This window comes from Oryza glaberrima, chromosome 11 (assembly GCF_000147395.1).
Source record: "Oryza glaberrima chromosome 11, OglaRS2, whole genome shotgun sequence".
In the NCBI taxonomy this organism is placed as follows: domain Eukaryota; kingdom Viridiplantae; phylum Streptophyta; class Magnoliopsida; order Poales; family Poaceae; genus Oryza; species Oryza glaberrima.
The window spans coordinates 759,591-781,583 of NC_068336.1; the positions used below are offsets into that span (position 1 = coordinate 759,591).

Sequence of the window (21,993 nt, forward strand, 5' to 3'; positions counted from 1 at the left end):
TCGGATTACAGAGTCCGACTCTGACTCTACCCCCTAACACCTATTACAACTCCAAGTCCAACCGTAACTAAATAGGACTGGCATATTCGACATCTATTCTAACATAAACAAATCACTTCTTTCCAACAATCCAACCTTAAGCCAGCGACCAACAGTACAAGAGGACATTTTGGCTAGAGAATGGACTATGCTAAAATGAGGTTTTTTTTTTTTACTTTTCCAACGACAATATTACTTTTTGTTTTTTCCTGTGATGGTTCAGTAGAAGAAGTACAAGTACAAGTGTGCAACAAAATCTAATTTGTCCTGATATGTATGTCCAGGAATAACTCTACGAACTAAGCTAGCTCTCAAATGTTTAAAGGTTCACTACTCATCAAAGAGCAGTTTGTATCTTCTGAAAATTGTGTTACTCAGCCTTAATTGTAGCTAGTAGCAGTTCATGAGGCTCTCATAGATGAGGAGAAGGTTTGGATCGTAGAAATAAGGATCATCTAGATCTACTCCTAGCCCTAATGCTTCCTCCATCACCGTCGTCTCCAACATCTGATGATGGTCGAATTCATCAGCGTAGTGAGATATGACAGATGAATTGGAAGAAGAAGGAGGCACCTCTTGGCACACATGTAATCCTGGCGTTTCATCGAAATTGTTAGAAATGGTTGCTAGATCAGCAGGAGGAGGAGGAGGCAGCCAAGCAGCTTGTTCTTCTTGCTTGATCATCTTGGTGAAGATGGTATCATCATCATCTGAATCATGGTGACCATTTGGATTGGCTGTCAAGTTGTGCAATGCTGCGGGATTATTGATGTTGTTAATAAGCCTAGTGGTGGTGCAGGTGTGTTCGTTGCTGTATGTCACTTGGAACATGGGTGGGTCGTTGTTATCCTTTTGTTGGATTTGCTTGGTGGCCTGGCAACCTCTATCATTTCTATACGTACACCTGAAGTAGCTCCTGTAATGGATATTTTTCATGTAATTAACAAACTGAAATGATTTGGACATAATTCATCATCGGAATTAATTAATTCATTATCAAAACGAACCTTGTGAAGTGAGTGCCCTGGATCTTCTTCTCTCCATATTTTCTCCACTGAAAGCCATCCTCATGAGGCACGGGCGTGAATTGAGACCATGACGACGACTTGTACTCCTCACCATTAATCCTACCAGCGTAGTAACAACAAAATATATAATTAGGCAGATGTAGAGACAAACAATCAGCTGATTTTGCAATGAACTTGATCACTATATATTATATATACCTTCTTCTTTTGGCGGCCGATGATGATCTTCTTGGCTTTCCAACGACATGGTTGTCAGCTGCAACATCTGCTGCAGGGAACTACTGTTCGCTGGAGTCGCCGCCTCTGCTTTGATCATGCTCATCACCGGAACAGCAGCAGCAGCAGCAGAAGAAGAAGCATGTGGTTGGTTCATGACGGAGAGGGCGACGTTGAGGGCTCGCAGGGCGTGGTTGAGGAGGCCGTGCGCTAGCTGCTGCGGCTGCTGGTGTACGAGGAGGAGAGGCTGCTGCGTCTTGATCAGCTCGTACACCTGCGCCACCTCCCTCACTGCCACCGCTTCTTGCTCATAACTCAAACAAGCTGATTCAGTAACTGCCATGTACTAGCTAGCTAACTATATGCAATTGTGTGTAGCTAGTTAATCCAATTCTTCGTTGATTGGATCAGCTAGCTAGCCTGCAAACTTAATTGTGGTGTGTGATCCTTTATATATGGATGGCCTGAGACCGGCCGGCCTTCCCTTTTGATCAGTAGGTGAGCTCTCGCCCATTCGACCGTACTATGTTGTGGGCTAGCTAGCACGATCTCTCTCGGAAAGAAGAAGAAGAGAAGATGCTTGGAATTGATCAGCTGTTAGCTGTGAAACTGAAAATACTTACCACACAACAGCAGAACAGCTAGCTAGGTTTGCTTGGATGAGAAGACGTTGCTTTCGTCGTCAACGTTGACGAGACCGACGACGTACCTGATGTACGATCGATGGATGCTATCTGCTACCAGCACAAGCACTCGTGTAACACATGTATGTGTGCTATCTCTCCACTTGGCCTGCCTCACCAATCCATGGCTTGCGTGCATCATATCTCATTTCATATTGCATCATCTGAATTTCTGATGAACAATAAATAAAAGCTTAATTTCCCTCTACTTCTTCCAACTTGATGGTTGGAATAAGTAGTTATTGACCAACAGGTTCACCCTGCACACATGCAGAGAGAATTGGTGACCCTGCAACTGCAAATTAATCTGCATGTTCAGGTTCCATCTGAACTCGATTCGATCGGACAGAGTCAGAATATATGTTGCTGCAGATGGAGAACGGAAGTACGCACGCGTCCATGCAATCAGCCAAATTACGGTTCAGAATTAACTTCTGAATTTCAAACCCCAGCGCAGGAAAACGCGTCCATAAATATATAAATATATATATATACATGTGAAATTGTGAAAACAAGCAACGGGATTCATCGCAATGTCGTAATTAAAACTCATAGAACGATCTGCGGGTTAACTGAGGTCATCATCTTTCCTCAACGCGCATCTGCAATTATATAAATCAGAAAAGACACTAGCTATAGCTCCCATCGACTGCGCATGCGTGTGTTGCAATTAGCATACAGATAAACACTGAGATCATCAAATAGACAATGTCTTGTATCGATCTTTGCCATCGATCGGAACATTCCAATGAAGCTAACTAAGATGATTAAGTTACTAACTGCCTAAGATTAGTACGCTCGCGTAAGATCCAACTGATTGAGGGCTGCAACTTGCAATACTAGTATATTAGCGACTACTTAAATAACTTGCCCATATAGCAGTATATATATGCACGATTGAAAGCAGCTTTCTGTGTCACGTTTTACATATATATCCATATAAAGTACTCCTATATATCTATGCATGATTGATGAGCAAGCAACAATATATAATTTTTGAAACCAAATTAAAGGAACTTACGTGAGAATTAAAGTAATGTACATGAGAATTTTTGAAACCAAATTAAAGGAACGCACATGAGAATTAAACCAAATTAAATATTTTTGAAACCAAATTAAAGAAATGCACTTCTTAGTTTCTTGTTATTTTCGATAAGGTTAAGGTTAAACTTTTAGAATTTTCACTATCGGAAAATATTTAGTTTGAAGAAGTTAGAAAAACATATATAGATTAGTCTTAAAAAAATACTACATTAAAACTAAAAACTTATTTATTTATTGCGTATGTTATAATAGAAAATTATTGTGTAATTAAGGTTTGAGAAGAAAAACTATCATGCCCCTGATTAGATGATGTATAGGTAAGAGTGAAAGAGTAGTTGATGGTAAAATAGAAAGAAATTTGAATGAAAAGTGATTAATGCGACCATTAATACTCTATTGTGAGTAAGAAGAAATTGTGAGCGTGTTGGGGATTGAACATAGGACCTTGGGGTTGAAACCACGCATCCCTAGCCAGTGCACTATCAAGTGCATCTTTACAAATTCAAATCCTAAAAGTACAATTATTATGGAACAAACTGCTTGTGATCTTTTATATTTCATTGGTAGGCCAGCTTGCGTTGCGTTGCCAAGAATTTACAAATTAAGACTAGAGCTCAACCAATAAAAACTAGGGCTTAATTAGCCAATACAATTCGTTGAATCTTCAAACTTCTCAGGAATTTTTAAAGTGTTTACAAGGGATTAAGGAGACAAGCTTAGGGCTCATGTCTCCACCTCTGCTTGTTAGTAGTATATCGATCGGTAGTAGATCGAGCTATATATTTATGTTTCACAATAAACCCTCGTATAGAGAATAAATATGAAAAATGCATAATTTTGATAGAAATATGTATGTAAAAATAAATGCTTGAAAAACATAGGAAAAATACATAATAACCATTTGGATAGTCTATAGAAAAAAATTTGTAAAAATTGGATGAGAGATGACTCAAAAGGTAATTTTCTGAGAGGTTGTTCGACATAATGCTAACTTTTTTTTTTGCTAAAATCTCCTTGTATTTTGCCATTCCAAAGAAATTTCAGAGATTTCGAAAGCATCAAGTGTCAGACTACAAGAGACCTTTTACCGCAGAAAATTAATAAGTTTTTTAAGATATGGGAAATGGTGATAGCCAATAAAGTTGTGTTGCTGAAAATTAAACAAATCCACAACTCCTTTAATAAGAAGACCAGTTGAATTAAAGAGTGAGGAAAAAAGTATCACATAGACTAACAAAGTACTCGTAATAATAGTAATTATATAGGTATGTCTCGATCTAAAATATATAAGATCCTTTGATTAGTGGTTGCCAATTCTAAAAGCGCAACGACAGTGCATCGTGTCTCTCCTATAATTTCAAAGAGAGAATATGAGAATATATCTTGTCGACACGAGTTTCCAATCCACAATCGGTATACACCAACTAACAATATCATTAAAAAAATCTATATTTCCAATAATATTATATATATCTGTAAAGTCTCAACTTTAATATTTATTATATTTTAGACATAAAAAATAAAAAAATGGACAGTTTTTAGAGGATATATTTGTTAGAACCGTTAAAATATAATGAATTTAAAAATAAGATTTTATATATCGATGCAATACTGTTGTAAGTATAGTATGTTTACGTGTATAGGGCATGTTATGTATTAAAAGGGAAACCATAATACTCACTCCGTTTTAAAATATAGGCATCGGTATATTTTAAAACGGAGAGAGTAATACATACATGTATTCATTAATCGCTTTCACCAACGACGTCACCCAAAATTCGTCATGGTAGTGATGGTTTCATATATTCATTCACCTAGCTAGCTTGGACTATGATCGTACATACTACAGTGCAACGTACGATGGTGAGAGAGATATCGATCGAATGTAGTTGTGACATCAGATCGATGGTAGTCATGCTTACGCTAATTAATCAACCAATTGATCAACCTGACCACGCATATTTGCAGGCACCTTGTAAAAAAATAGGATATCATGATCGTCCCTTAGATTTGCTTTCTCCATCGCTTTTCATTTCTTTTTCTCTCTTTAATTCCTCTGACTGGCTTTGTCTTTTTGTTTCTTTTGCTGCAGATTCAGTCAGCCTTCCTTGGACGACGAACACGGCTCGATCAATCGAGCTTATCTCCTGAAATGCTCTTCAGTCCTCTGTACACATTTGTATAATCAAGTGTAAAGGCTTACTTTCAACAAAATATAGGAGTATATGTATAGTACTAGCTTTCAGTTGGCGGTCGGCTCCTGGATAGCGAATTGAATTCAGACCAACGCTAGGAGGCGCACTAGCTAGCTGCAACGTGCGTTCACATCTATAACTATTAACTATAGGAGTATTTTGCAGCACATGAAGCTCTCTCTTTTGTGGGCTCAGCTGTGGGGGCGTGAGTCCACTCGTAACAGCGCGTACTTCAAATACTTGGGATTTAGGTGAACTCCGTTTTTAGTCCTTCAAACAAACTTTGGCCGTGTTTAGTTCCAAAGTTTTTCTTCAAACTTCTAATTTTTCCATCACATTAAAACTTTCCTACACACACAAACTTCCAACTTTTCCGTCACATCGTTTCAATTTCAACTAAATTTCTAATTTTGGCGTGAACTAAACACAGCCATTGTCTAGAGTCCATTTTGCAACTTGATTTATAAAATCGATTGCTTTTCACCCTTAAATTCCAGAACAGGATAAATAACATCATAAACCACTTTTCACGCTGGTTTTGATCGATATAATATGTAGTGGTTTTTCGCTAACGGAAACTTCAATTAGGTGAGTTTTGATGAGAAACTAGGATCCGGTTTTTTTTTTATGATAGGTATTGATAAGTCGATTATGTAGACTCGACGTTGATGATCATAAAGCTTCAATCAGGATGATCAAACCTCTCAAAATCACTACATCACTCCTCCGTTGATTATCAACTGAGTTGAAACACAATTGACCTCACCGATAAGGCTATCTCCTGCGAGCGAATCGATGACACAAGCAAGAGAGTAGAAGATGCAAACTGGATATATTGCGAATATAAGAGAATCTCATACATTGGAGATCTACAAATCGAACTAGCGGTGAAACTGCAATGGCAGAATAATGTAAGCAAAACATAACCCTAATTCGTTGACGATTACTGAATAAATAGGTTGTAAGGTCGACCAAGGATCCTTGGACGTGTCCCTGATGGACTTCAACAAGATACACAGTCCAACGGGTCTAAAGACGGTGATGTAGCACACCAGACAAATTATGGAAGTTCTCTTGTTTTAACAATTCTCATTGAATCAGAATGAATTTTGACGTGAGACCAGGCCCATTGGAAAGATGATATATATATATATATATATATATATATATATATATATATATATATATATATATATATATATATATATATATATATATATATATATATATATATGTATGTATGTATGTATGTATGGCATCGAAAACAAAGTCTAAATGAGTTTTGGGCGACGATTTTAGTACGTACGGGTTGCTCCTGAATTCTAAGGTGGGCTCGAACTTAATATAAATTGGGCTTTCATCTCCTCATCTCCTAGCATCTCTTAGCGTGCCACCCATCTCTTAAGAGAGATGGGGAAGAGAGCGGGGAGAAGGGGAGAAGTGAGAAAAATTAGTCGCTGAAATGTGGGCCCCACTTGGGTCCCACTCATCACATCAGCCAAAACTGGCCATTGTACTGTCGAGGAACCAAATTTAACATAGTATTGTGAGTTGATGGATGGGCTATACCTGGTATTTCGGTTCGGGGATGAATTTCGTACTCGAGAGCAAATTGAGGATCTGAAGTGAACTTATTCCTTAAAAAAAGAAAGAAAAACCCACATGGGCCTCATGTGGTGTGGTTACTACTAGCAGGCTGGCGATCACTTGTTTTGGACCTTTTCGGGCCACTCCTGAAACGAAAAACCTAGCCCATAAAAATATGCATAAGGCCCGCAAGTCCGGCCCAAAACAGGCAACGGAAGGGCTCTTCTATTTTGCATCGGAAAAAGTATACCAGAGGTCTCTCATCTTGTCGCGAGTTACAAAATCGTCCTTGAACCGAAAAAATATATGGTTTCCCTCAACTCATAAAACCGGGTCACTCTAGATCCTTAGGTGATTTTATCCCTAGTTTGTCTGATATGACAGCGGGGTCAGTGTGGGATCCACGTGGGCCCCACATGTCAGCGACTACTTCCCCTCCTGTCTCTTCACCTCTCTTCCTCTCTCCTCCATTCCTCCCCATCTTCTTGGTGATGGACAACAGGGAGAAGGGCCAACGCGACATGCACGGACGGTGGCTGGCGGGGATGGAGCGTAGCCGGTGACAGGCAGCGAGAACCGGAGGCGCACGGCGATTGGCAGTGGCCCTCAATGGTGGCGGCGGCGTTTGCTAGTGAAGACGAGCAGGGAGAAGAGCATCTACCAGCGGAGAGGAGCCAGGCTTCAGCGGCGGAAGTGTCATTGAGATTGACCAATCGTGGAGATGGTGAAGCTTAGGTCGGTCGTTGCTTAACATGTCCTTCGAGGAAGGGGGAGCAAAGTATACCGGTGGAGGAGGAGCGACGGGAGTGTATGAGGCCGGCTGAGGAAGCCGAGAGGCCTCGTGGCCTGACACCGTCCTCGACTCCTCGTCCTCCCTTGCTGCAGCTATAAAAGCTGGCGCACCATGCCATCGTCGCCCATCCTCTCTGCCCTACCCATCCTCTCGCTGACGTGGCTCTTTAGAGCGACCACCATCTCCTGCTGCTCCTACCTTGATCGCGCCGCCAGGTACCTCGTAGCGGACTCGAGGGGGCGGCCGGACAAGACGAGGGACACGACGTGGACGACGTTCTTCATGCCGACGGGCTTGCAGTGGCCACCGCCATCGTGGAGCCTACTACTGGGGCGGTCAGCGAGGCTGAGATGGAGCTCGCGGCGGGCCAAGAGATGCCCGGGTCAACGGCAAGGCAGAGGGAGCGGATGGAGCCGATGAGCTCCCAGGCATCGCGAAGCTCATCGTCGAAGGCACGAAAGGCGATGCTGCCCACAAAGCCTCCGGTGCTCCCCGCCTATCACCAGCCGCTCTCCTCCCCCGCCAACCGCACCCACCGCGCGTAGCCCTTCTTCCCGTTGGTCGTCGTCAAGAAGAAGGGGGAGAACCGGAGGAGAGAGGTGGAGAGAGAGAGGAGGGGAAGTAGTTGTTAACATGTGGGTCCACGTGGGTTCCATGCTAAGTCAACTGCCACATCAAACAATTCAGGGATAAAAACCAACTAAGGACATAGAATAACCCGATTTTATAAGTTAAATAATACCATATATCTGGTTTTTGGGTACAGTATAATTTTGTAACTCGACCACAACACGAGAGACCTCAGGTATACCTTTTCTTTTCCCATCTGCCTCGGACACCACCATGAAGAAAGCATGCAGAAATGGTCGACACCATTGGTGGACTGTTTCTGCTTGGGCTACTTCGTGGACTGTTTGGGCTGACTAACTGGCCTTCATTTTTGGACTGTAGGCCGAAAATCGGGGCTACTCCGCTACGCATCTTAAGTAAAACTAAATTCTCGAACAAATCAATCACAAGTTTTAAGGAACTACGAAGAAACAACGATAATCTGCAAATAGAAATTAGAGTAACAGCCAGGCAGATTTACTGTCAGATTTTTCCTTAATTTTATACTAGTATAATTTAACAGGTTCTGCTACATTAGCCTTTTTCTGTATCACGTACTCCTTCCTACTAGATAGAGAAACGCCAATTCAGTTCTTTACATCATTCAAGCACAAAAATCTGGCTTGAATCTACATGCAAAGAAGAAAACAACATAATGCCACTATAGTATATGGAATCTCATCAGCACAACATCCTCACCTCCCAATATAAAACCCTATCTGGAACCATCCAAGAGGCTCCTCAGAATGTATATGCATCTCCTTCACTTTCCATAAAAATCATCACAAGAAATGGAAATACTCGATGCATCTTGACTGACCGATCGGCAGCAATGTCCTCGACAGAGCACCAGTGGTACTGGGTGAAGCACTTGCTTCTGCATAATCGTCCGCCTCCATCTTAACCGGAGCATTGCTTGTAGATGACGATGTGTCTGCCCACTGAAACTGGCGACTGTAGGTGTTCATGTCAGGTTGCTGGTTCGAACTGTACGACTGCATGCTCGGTGACAACAAGGAAGCTGATGATGACAAGAATGTGGGCTGTTCACCGGTTTGGCCATGTGAATTGAAGCAGATCGAAATGGCTTTCCTCGACTGCACAGTAGAATCAGGAGTGCTGCCTACGATCTTTGAGCTGCTGTTGCAGGTGTGGTGGTTGAAGTAAGTGACTGAGAACAATGGTGGATCATTAGTGTCCTTCTGCTGGACTTGCTTCGTAGCAGGGCACTTCATGTCATTCTTGTAGGTGCATCTATAATAGAACCTGCAAATAGAAGGCCATGATCTCAAATTCTCAATACCTTCTTGCTGGAAATTACTGCAAATTACTGCAGATAAGGGATTGGTTTTTTTTCCAGGTAGCATTTAGGGAGTACAAATGCAGAAATTTTGATTCTGTGTGCTGCTGTTATACACCGTTTTAGCTGATCTTTATTTAGAATGATGGTGACTGCACTGAAACTAACTACTGTCCGTTCCAGCATACAGTGGAATTTCCCTTTTTTTTTCTCTTTTGGGATCACCTTCTGATCTGCCGCTTGGCAATGTGTTATTACCATACTTTTCAGAATGCCATCAGAAAACTTAGTTGATCTGTTTACTTACAAAAATTACGTGGTATATTTGTCACTAATTTATTTTGGAACTTCATTTACTTGGTGACACCAAAGCCAGCACTATCCTGCATATTCCTACTATATTCCAAGTTGAAAGGTTGAACAACACATTCTTCAACTCATCTTCACGCAATCTCACCTTTATGGTACCAACTTGAGTTATTCTTCTTTACCAGTTCTTGAACCGTGGTACTTTACAGTTTGCATATATATGTGCAGTGTCATTCAGTGTAACAAACCTTAATTTAAGACAACAGGAAAAACATTTGTATTCTTAAATCATGTCTCTTTTGCACTTTTCTCCACGAACATTTACTCTACCTAAATTAGGCGGAGCGGTTGCCAACACATACTTTTCAGACCTTTCATAAATTACCTTTTGCAAAAAGAACTGACTGCAACTATTAGCAAGCTCTTGTGAGCAAACAAGATATGTAGGGTCTTCCCTCAGGCTGCATGCCAATCAAACTCCAAGGAAGTAAAAAAGAGTTTGTGGAGACTGTCGGCATGCACGCTAATATTTGCAAACAAAATGTGCTTGAAAAACACAAGTAGTATATATTCTGGTAGGAAAACATTAGATATCAAACAAGTCGCTGATGACAGGCAATAAAAGAGAACCACTTGCATATTTTTTATTTATATGGTCTCACTTTTCAAATTTTTATATGTCTTGTTGAGTTGTCGATTGCCAAAGAGATTGCTGCTATGAAGGTTCTTTTCCCATGGTCAATTTACTATCGTTTTTAATCTTGCTCACTAAAGGCATCTGCCGACAGGCCCGACAAGTGCCCCTCGCAATTCTACCAAGAGATGACTAGAAGACAACCATGTAGCCTAATTTGTGTCCACAGAACACAAGAGTGTTCTTTGCTAGAACCCAAATTAAAGCATTGACCAAACCATCTGCTGATATACAAACACTGGACACAGTATTAGCCATCGACATGACTTGGGTTATAGTAAACCACCAGCTGATCAAACAAAGACTAGAGATTGGCCCCAAAAATGAGACTTTTGCTATATCCATAAATATTTAAGGAAATGTGAACATGTGAGTTCATTTACATGAACAGATGTAGTCTTTGCTAGATTTCTTTTCCGGTTTCAACTGAAATTAGCTCAAGATGTAAACACTAAGCACACATCTAGAGCCTGTTAACAGATTTGTTGGACCACCCTAACCCACTTTGGTTATGGAAGAAATTGGTGAGTAGGAGCTATTCTACCAAACTACCGAAAAGGTGCCCCTCGCAATTCTACCAAGAGATGACTAGCGGACAACCATGCAGCCTAATTTGTGTCCACAGAACACAAGAATGTTCTTTTCAAGAACCCAAATTAATGCATTGACCAAACCATCTGCTGATATACAATGGACACAATATTAGGCATCGACATGATTTGGGTTATAGTAAACCACCAGCTGCACAAACAAAGACTATAGTTTGGCCCCATAAATAAGACTCCTGCTATACCCATAAATATTTAAGAAATGTGAACATGAGAGCGCAGTTACCGAGTTACATGAACAGAACTAGTCCCTGCTAGATTTGTTCTCCGGTTTCAACTGAAATTCGCTCTCAAGATGTAAACACTAACTAAGCACACATATGGAGCCTGTTAACAGCTCTGTTTGGACCACACTAACACACTTCCATTCTGGAAGGTATTGGTGAGTAGGAGCTGTTCTACCAGAACTACCGAATAGGCGAAAACTAAAGAAACCGGGGATTTGCAATTATGACACTGCAAACATTAACCTTTGCTATAATGATACTGGACCCACATTTCATACACACAGATGGGCCCATTTGTCATTCACTCGGAGTGTCAAAACAGCGAAGCCCCCATGTTTGCAGTCCCAATATTGCAATTTTCTCAGAAAAAAGATGGCATGAAGAAAATTTTCCTGCCAAAATTCAAAGGGGAACTTGAAATTCCCCAAGGTTTCAGATCACCACCCACAGTTCACTCACCTAATGCAACTACTCTGCTTGTCCTTAAAATTAGCTTTGGTGAATCTAGTAAAATCTGAAATTAACCGTTCTGCAGATTCTAACCATGGAAGACAGTAAAAAATATGACCTTTGAGGGAAAGAAAAATAGATGCATGCATGAAGTCTAGTAATTTTGGGGGAAGGAAATGAAGTGAGAAAAAAGAAATGGAGGGCGGAAGGTACCTTGGGAAGTTGGAATTGGAGAGTTTCTTCTCGCCGTACTTCCTCCACTGGTGGCCGTCGTCGTACGGCGCGTAGGTGTCGGTCGTCCATGTCCGCTCCTCCTTCCTGGGGCTACCATATCAGAATCAATGGCATCGCACCCACCACAAATGAAGAGAGAACAGATCAAGAACTACACACACATGGGGAGGCCCTTTGCTGCAAGCAAGAGATCGATGGAGGAGAAAAGAATGGTAGCAATAGATACCTACCTGACCCTTTGCTGCTGCGGCGTCCTGGCTCTGCTGGATCCAAGATCGCTGGGGTAGGATGGAACAGAGTCGAGTGCCATCTCGGTCTCGGAGAAGAAGCGGAGATTTTGTGGGGGCCGAGTGGTCTCGCTTGGTAGGGAAGAGGGAGAGGAAGAAGAAGGCGTGGGAATTGGTGCTCGTCTCTGACCACTTTTATTTATAGCGCCATTAAACAACGACGGCAGACGGCCATTTTTCAACGTTAACACGCGTCGCCCTCTCATCGACACCTCCTCTGCCTATCCCCTCCCCCCCCCCCCCCCCCCTTTTTTTACTAAGCCGAGTTTACTTACTTTTAGGGTGGAGCTAGGTTTTTCTGTTCCACAGCTCCACTCTACCCCAAAAGATCCACTATCCTTTAATTTTTTAGTGTATTTACATAAAAATACCACTGAACTACCCCTACCCACCTCCTCTCCTCCCGTTCTCTCTCCTCCCCCATCTTTCTCCCGAGTCCCAATAGCTGCGGCGGGCAGTGGTGGGCGGCGGCGGCGGCGGCAGGCGGCGTCGGCCATGGCGGCGGAGGAGGAAGAGGGATCAGGGGCGATGGCGTCGGTTGCCGCGGTGGAGGGCGCGACGGCGGCGCTCCGGTCGGTGCTATCCCGCGGCGTTGGCGGCGGCGGGACGACGTGCGGGCGACGGGCGGCGAGCTAGCAGGCGGCGGCGGCGGGCAGGCACACGACGGTAGCAAGGCGGTGGGACGACACGCGGGCGGTGGGCAGCGAGCTAGCGGGCAGCGGCCATCGGGCAGTGGGCGGCACGCGCTGCGACGACACGCGGGAGGCGTCTGGTCGACGGCGGGCGGGGCACGCGGCGACGACACGCGGGAGGCGGCCGGCCGGCGACGGGCGGCGCCCTGGGATTGGGCTGCCGACGGCTAGGTTTCCTTTTTTTTCAACTTTTTTTGCAATTTATTTTTTTTCAATTTTTTTCAGATCTAGAGCTGAAAACCAGCCAAACACTTCTCAACGAGTCTACAACTCCAACAGGAGGTAGCTCCCACTGGAGTAGGAGTTTGGAGTTATGAGTTAGAGTTTGGAGCCCTACCAAACGGGGCCTTAAATTTTCCATCACATCAAAACTTTCCTACACACAAACTTCTAACTTTTCTGTCACATCGTTCTAATTTCAACCAAACTTCCAATTTTAGTGTGAACTAAACACACCCTAACAATATATATTTATCAATTAAAAACGAATTATTTGACGTTTCTTGTGGCTCCTACCATAAATTACAGTCTAATTGTGTTTCTACTTTTTATTATACTACTACTCCCTGCCCTCCGGTTTCATAATATTCTTGATATTCTGCATAATATCACGGTCTCTAAAACTTTAAAACTTTAAGTATATTTTTATATTATAATATATATACAACAATTTTTTTATTTTTATTACGGTACTTGGTAAGACACACCTATAGACCCATCGTTTCGCTTATTGAAGAAATAAGCAAAACGACATATTTACAAACGGAAAGTAGTTTGTAAATACAACTTTTATATACGTGTTCTTAGTGATAAAAAACAAAGGCTAAAAAATAAACTACGTTGAAAAATCTCCAAATCATCTCCAAATTTAAGGTTAAAAATTTAAATTTTAGCTTATAAGTATAAGCATAAGTCAAAAGATGATACTGCATATATGTTATCTTTAAACTAAATATTTTTAAAGTTATTAATAGTGAAAGTTATAAAAGTTGATCTTAACATTATTCAAAACAACAAGAATTATGAAACCGGATGGAGTACTAATTTAGCAAAAATTGTTACAGGACACTCAAAATTTGTGTTATTTATTGACACATATCATAAAAATATGCCGTGGCTAAAAACACTTCAAAAACTAGTAATTAGTTGAATGATACTTTCGACTTAACTGGAGAGAGAAATTCATGAAAAACATGGGAATGCATTAGAGTCAAAAGCTTTTGAGTGATTGAGTGAAGGTGAAATATGATGTGTGCTAGTGATAGTTGCATAATTTCTAAATTTTTAGTCTAACCGTCTAACGCCATGTTTGGAGCATGTGGTCCCCGAGGTATTCTCGTCTTTTTTAAGAATTTATCCCTCCAATTGAGTCGGAAAGTGACCTCTAGCAAACTACCGGTTTTTTATATGTCTTTCAACCATGACATGTCTTTTTTTATGTCTATCAACAAATTCTACAAAATTTGGATGTCCTATGATAATTTGCCTACTAATTATTTGTGCATCCACTCATCGCCTCCGCAACACCCATTTAAATAGGGATAGATCTACAAATAGATTGGAAGAGAGCTCACCTACTTCTTATCCTTTAGCTCAGTATCCTTCCCCATCTCCTCTTCTCTCAATGGAAGTAGATGAGCCACTACCGTAATGGTGCCCTAAGATATATATATATATATATATATATATATATATATATATATATATATATATATATATATATATATATATATATATATATATATTTTTAATAGTTGACGGTACCAGTTCTACCGAATATATTATAAGAGGAGAGTTGATCCTATTTATAAGGAAACTGAGGGTGCCCTAAGATATGTCTAAAGGATTAGGACTAGTACTTAAATTTGAGGTGAACAATTCCATCACAAGTAGTTAATATATATTTAAACCACGTGGATATATTGTATAGTTAATATTGTCATTGTACAAAATGTAATTTTGTTCTTTTTTTTACATCGTCGTTAGGTGAGCTCCATTAACTTTATACTTCCTCCGTTTCACCATGTAAGTCATTCTAGCATTTTCTATATTCATATTGATGTTAATGAATCTAGACATATGAATATAGAAAATGCTAGAATGACTTACATTGTGAAACAGAGGGAGTATAAAAAAAATCTATTTTGCCCTTAGAATACATGAAGAACTCTCTAGGTTGATGTTTTACACGTCTATGGATAAAATGAGCTTTTTGCATAGGTTAAACAGAGGTCAACAATGGTCAACTGATGGCGATTGCAGTAGGTACGAAAATACATGTGCGACAACATTTCGTAGAATTTACGTTTGTCCATGATAATCCATAGAACCGATCGCTTGCACCGGCAGAAAAACCCTTTGGTCGGTCGACCTAAATCCATAATATTCCCGGTTCTATTAAAAATCGGGACTAAAAATGATTTTTAGTCCCGGTTAATAAGAGGAAGATCTTTAATCCCAGTTGTTGTTACCAACCGGGACTAAAAATCATCTTTAGTCCCGGTTGGTAACTCCAACCAGGACTAAAGTTCATTTTTAATCCCGGTTGATTCCATGTCAGGCCGTGTCAGGGCCCTATGATCTTTAGTCCCAGTTAGTAACACCAACCGGGACTAAAAACCTATTTTTAGTCCCGGTTGGTGATACTAACCGGGAATAAAAATCAAAACACACTATATAATCCATAGTACCGATCATCTTTTCCCGTCCACACAACAAACTCCTCCCTCTATCTCTTTTTTTCCTCTCTCTAACTTCTTATCTCTTTCCTTATCTCTAACTCCCCTCCTCTCCTTCCTTTTTTCCTTCACCACAGTGCAGGCGGCCGGCGCGGAGGCGGCGACACGGGGGACGGCGCGGAGGCGGCCTGTGCGGCGGCGCGGGAGGCCGCGCAGCGGCGGCGGCGCGGGGGGCCGCACGGCGGCGGCGGTGGGCGGCCGGCGCGGGAGGCCGCGCGGCGGTGCCGGGGGCCGCGTGGAGGCGGCGGCTGCGGTGGGCGGCCGCTCGGCGGCGACCGGCGCGGCGCCGGCCGGCCGGCGCGGAGGGGAGGCGGCAGTGGCCGCCGGTCGGATTTTTTTTCTTTTTTTTTTTTGAGATGTGAATCTGTGATGTATTTTTGTGTGGATGTGAATTTGTGATGAATTTTTTAGAACCCTGTGATGTAATTTTTTTAAGAGTTTGTGATGTATTTGGAGATGATTTGTTTGAGGATTTGGAGATGTTCTGTAATATGTGATGATTTGGATATGGGAGGGGATGGTGTGAAATCAATATTCAATATTAAAAGCAGAAAAAAAAGAAAAAAATACCAACCGGGACTAAAGATTGATTTTTGAACCGGGACTAAAGATAGCGATCTTTAGTCCCGGATTCGTAGTCCCGGTTGGAAAACCGGGACTACAGGGGGTTATGAACCGGGACTAAAAATCATTTCTCCACCAGTGTTGTCAGTGCAAAAAATACAAACTTCTCTTAAAAAGAAAATGTAGTACCAAGCACATGATCATTTGAAACAGGAAGCTATAACGAAGATGAACTGATCGACAAAGGAGAGGCTGGCTCAATAAATTAAACTAATGGTAATGTCAATGCAACTCCATGTGCAAGAGGACAGCTCATGCTCTACATTTCTTTTGTTCATGCAGTCTCTCAGATTGGTCATATATTACTTTGTTAGTTAAAAAATAGGATGAGGGGCTGTTTGGGAAACACACATCAGATGTTTGGACACTAATTTGGAGTATTAAACATAGACTAATTATAAAACCCATTCTATAACCTTGGACTAATTTGCGAGGCGAATCTTTTGAGCCTAATTAAACCTAATTACGCTATAATTTGATAATGTGATGCTACAATAAACTTTTGATAATTATGGATTAATTAGTCTTAAAAAATTCATCTCGCGGATTAGCTCTAATTTATGAAATTAGTTTTTTTATTAGTATATATTTAATATTCCAAATTAGTATCCAAACATCGGATTTGATAGGAAGTAACAAGTTTTAGCGCCATCCGAGTGAAGCTTCATTACAAAATCTTGGGTTTGGTCAATCAATCCTACCGGCACAGGTAAGCAGAGGAATCGATCAAGTGCTTATAATATTCAATCCCTTTAGACAATCTTCCACCAAGTAGTCTTTTTAAAGCAGTTCTAAGACAAATGATAATTATAAAAGAAGGAAGACGAACAAGTCTTTTTAATGACTCCTGATGTAAACTAGTACTAATTGTTACCATGATAATGACATCATGGAACGGAAATCATATACTACCATTTGGATTTTTCAGGGGAATATGGCATTGTAAATATAAGCAGTCCTGTCAGTGACCTAATATTTCTTTTAATCCTTGTCAAAATCTTATTTTAGCAAGAATGGCAAAAAAATAATATTTGAATTGTGACAGATTTATTAGCAGGCCAGATAATTCTTCGCAGATTTATTATTATTGTAACAAGTTAGTGGGACCACATGTCCAAGTCTAGTTCAGGTACTTCTACACCAAAATAAACAGTCAGCAAATATGGAATTATATATGTATGTATACAGTTGTTGTTCATAGACTGTCAATAAGTTATATATGAATTTTTTGACATGACAATGGCAACTAAACTAACATGTTTTGATTAAAAAAAAGGTGCCAGCTTAGTTGCTTGTCCATATGATTTATTTTCTCCCAAAGAAAAGCAAAAAAGTTTTAAAAAATCGCCCTTAGGTTTAATCAACTCTGCATGGAAATGAATTAGTTGGCAGCATGGACCATTTGAGCTGTTCGAATTTCAACTCTACTTTGTAGAAGAGATAATAAAGCATCAGTTTCCATTTAACCTCATATTCTATCTGACGACCAATTAACTAACAATATTTAAAAATTTCACTGTCAAGGACCACAAAGCAAGACAATATGGACTTTTAGAACACCACATTGCAATATTTTAGCCATTTGAGATTGTGGCTATAGTTGTGGCCGCATCACCTTCAAGTATAATTTTGTTGCAGATATATGAGAGCTGGTAGAGTAATGAAGAGCTGATGACTTTCTGGTGACAAATTCAGACACTACGGCTTTAGTTTATTTGGATTGGTGGGGCCAGATCAAATAGCAGAGAAGATTTTTCCAGCACAGCTGCGTACCTTTTCTTACAATAAACATATTCTGAAATATCTGAACAGCTAGCACGATATTAGTATACATTCATTCATTCACTTTATGATTTTTCAAATGCATGTGAAGATCCAAGTTTCAGAAGAACAATTGCAGCATAAATAGTAGCTATACAAATCTATTGCATCGTTTCCTTGAGCTCTTTAGGTGTCCCCGTCTCAATTTTGCATGCAATTAGTTTAGTGTTATTCAGAAGAAAAAGTATATAAAGAAAGGCAAGGTTAACTTCTACTGTTTGCCTTTTCTTTCTTATTCCCCCCTGAGTAAGTAGTGAGATCTAGGTGAGGAGACATGGACAATGGAACAAGTGCTCTGTAACAATTTTTATTTCCTTTTGAACTAATGCTCTGGAACTTGTTACTACTTGACATTAGCTTAGTTGAATAATCATGGGCTAATGGGAGAAAACAAAGACGGCCGACCTAGTAGTTGATTCTTCGCTAGCTACCTGCAAAGTGCTTTGCTCTTGCATGTGCTGTTGCGCTGTATCATACGTTCCCGCGCAATTTGATCAATCTATTTATCGATCCGCGAGAAGAAGCATCTACATCTCTAAATCAACTATCCTATCTATGATGATTGTGGCGGTGTGATGGTTCCCGGAAGATCACTTCAAATGATTATATACTATAATAGTAATTGGGCTAGATCACATTAAACAGTCCAGAAATTGTAGCTACTGCTCAATTCTTTTGAGTCCCTACAATAGTTGCCAAGCTTTACTCAATGTGATTCAACCCTTAAAATATAATGCAACATAGAAAGCAGCCATCACAAATTCAGAATGAAGTGGCTAGTCTTGTTTCAAGAAAGATAACAATGAGATGAGTAGTTGTATTGCCGGTTTTTTTTAAACGAATCGGCAAGCTGCCAATTTCATTGAATAGAGGAGTAAACTTTACAAGTGTGAAAGAAAAAACCAAGGCTCAGGACCTTCGAACCGAGCAATTAAAAAGAAAGCCAACTACCGAGATCTCTCGCGCATGCTAAAGACCACGATTTGGCCTCCTCTTTGACTTTAGCCAGTAGGCTTCCCGTCGCTACCAGGGTTAAGGGGTATGTTCCTTTCATTCCAGATTTCCCAAGCTACTAGGAGCGTTAGCGTGCGCATGGCTTTCTTTGGAGCATCTTTTGTATTTGCGGTAACCTCCCACCACTCCGACATCGTCGAAGCTTGGTGCCATAGGCTAGGGTTCAGTTGTTCGTATGCTATCCACTCTGCTATCGCCCCCTAAATTCTCCGGGTGTAGCTACACTCCGCGAGGAGGTGGATGGCTGTCTCCTGGATATGGTGACATAAGGGGCAAATGGATCCATTCGGCCAATCCCTGGTGGCTAGTCTGTCGGATGTTCAGACTCTGTTTTGGATGATCAACCAGGCTAAGGTTTTGCATTTACACGGTGCCCACAGCTTCCAGAATAGGTTGTTTGAAGTTTGTAGCTGTGGTGATTAGAAACTGTGCTTTATAAGCCGATGTCGCCGTATATTCACCATGGCTGGTAAGCTTTCAAGATATTTTGTCCTCTTCATGCTCAATCAGGTGTAAATTATGAAGTGTGTTCTAGACTTCGATGAAGAACATTCAGTTATGCAAAAAAGAGATTTAATTTTGAAAATAAGAGATGGTCTCCTGAAGGCTGAAGTAAGCCGAGTCTTTTCAAAAGAGAACTGTAGGTTCTTCAAGATGACAAACATGGCAGCTAAATACGCAATCAATACGGGCCGGCCGGTACAGATGAAATTCAGAACAGCGATAATACCCATGTGTAGGGATAGAAGTGGTTGATGTGGGAAATTGTTGTCAATTCACAAGTTGAATTGGTTTAGTCTTCCTAGTTAATTAATAAATTATTAGTTTAGCATTGTGCAAGTAGCTAGCAGCCATCAAGAAATAAGCTTAGCTAGATACACGACAGTCTTGGCAATTTTCATATACTAATTATAGTATTATGACGATCGATGCAGGTCGCAGTCCGTCCAACTATATTATATGGATACTCTAATTAATACTAACTTGGTCTATATTTACTCGTATTATTGTACGGGGGATGAGAAGGATGTGGTGGAATTTTTAGCATGAAAAAGAAGTTTAAGTTGGGAGGGATTAACTTACACAGATAAACACAAAGTATGAGATGAAGGTTTGGACACAGACGTCAAAAAGAACTGTTGATTGCTCGGTCTTGTTTGTAAATTGTGATTAAGATAGCCAGCTAATCGGTGAAGGTTGCCGGAGTTGATTAGCTATATATATGCATCAGTTTTCATTGCATTATTTTCCGTTAGTCTATAATTTTTTCCTACCATTTTTCTGCACCGCTTGGAGCCTGGACGTATTACCTCCGGAGTTATTTCTGTTCTAATTTCTAAATGGGCTTAAATGTACATGGTTTAAGTAGGAAAACGTGGTTTCCTTTCATTTGGGGCTCTTGCGATCCATAGCTAGGCGCCTAAGGCCTAGGCCCATCGCATGGAGGCCCAATTAAAGCCCAGGATATAGCCCACTCAGCCACATGGAAGTTTTGCAATTAGGATCCTGATGAGTAAAAAGTACACTGAAGGTCCCTCAACTTGTCATCGAGTTACAAAATCATCCCCCAACCGCAAAACCAGATACCGGACGTCCCTCAACTAACGAAAACCGGTCACAATAGGTCCTTCGGTGGTTTTGACCCTGATTTTGTCCTATGTGGCGGCTGAGTCAGCATGGGACCCACATGTCATGCTGCCACATCAGCCAATTCTCTCTCTCTCTCTTTTCCCCTCTTCTCTCCCTTCCCCATCTCTCTCCCTTCTCTCACTCAGCTGGCGGGAGGAGGAGGGCGTCGGCGACCAGACGCGGCGGCGGTGATGGCGGCGACAGGCGATGCGGCGGCGGTGGGGGAAGGAGCTGCGTGCGGGCGGCGAGGGGAGGAGCGGCGCACGGGCTCCCCTTCCGGCCGCCGCTCACGAGTCCGGGGGAGAGGAGCGGCGCCCGACGGAGTGGAGTTGGGCGGCCCCTCCGTCCCCGCCGCCGCCGCCAACGCGGCGCTCCCCTTCCCATCCCGGTCTACCCCGCCGCCGTCGATTCGCTCCCCTCCCCATCCCCCGCCGACCGCTGCTCCCATCCGCACCCCCGCCGCCGCCGCTCTGAAACGAGCCGGTGTTCCTGAGGATGAGATGGCTAACCTAGAAAGGCAACTAGCGCCAGGACCTTCCACAGCTCCACCAGCTCCAAGCACTGCTACTGCTCCTGCTAACCGGATGATGAACTTTGTCAGTGCTGGAGTGCAGGCACAGGCTGAGAGCAGCAGCAGGCAACAACAGGCTGCTGCTGCTAACAATGAGGACATCGAGCTGCCTAATGTTGCAACGAGGAGGAAGACGATGACCAAATTGCGGAGAAGAGTGTTCCCGCTGCGGTGTTTGGAGAGCTTGGCAAGAGAACTACAGAGAACAGGGAGGAGGAAAGCTCTAGTGCCCAGGAGAATGAGCAGCTTGGCACCCTTGAGAGGATCAAGCGAAGGCGTCAATGATCTGCCTCTATCAAGATGCCCACAGAGCTGGTGCCCTAGTAACTTGTAAACATGATTTTAAATGGTGTTTTTGCTCTTGTACAAAAATTTGCGGGAGTTATTAATCCGTTATTGATCTGCGATCATTTTTTCGTGCACTAACTATTGGGTATATTCCCCACTTTTTATTCTCTCTTCTAGGCTAGAAGGCAATCATGCATTATTCAATTCTTTTTCATTTTTGCGAGGAAACATTATTTGATTTCGAGAGTGTACACTGCTACTGGAGTGTTGAAACCTGAAAAATAGAACTAGGAGACTTCATTTCTGTCACTGT

General features: G+C 41.8%; 1 protein-coding gene and 1 pseudogene across 2 annotated transcripts; both read right to left on the minus strand.

Moving 5' to 3' along the window:
- On the minus strand, positions 1–1,685 carry LOC127755323 (probable WRKY transcription factor 70; annotated as a pseudogene).
- Positions 1,686–8,734: 7,049 nt separating this feature from the next.
- Positions 8,735–12,418, minus strand: LOC127754745 (probable WRKY transcription factor 70). 2 transcript variants are annotated; one of them, XM_052280308.1, is made up of 3 exons: positions 12,247–12,418; positions 11,996–12,100; positions 8,735–9,460 (listed from the first exon to the last, which is right to left on the minus strand). In XM_052280308.1, the coding sequence occupies exons 1-3, from the start codon at positions 12,324–12,326 to the stop codon at positions 8,977–8,979; spliced, it is 669 nt and encodes a 222-aa protein (XP_052136268.1). In that variant the 5' UTR covers positions 12,327–12,418; the 3' UTR covers positions 8,735–8,976. The 2 variants fall into 2 exon arrangements, with proteins under 2 accessions (XP_052136268.1, XP_052136267.1); XM_052280307.1 differs by having other exon boundaries at positions 11,996–12,106.
- Between the last annotated feature and the right edge of the window lie 9,575 nt (positions 12,419–21,993).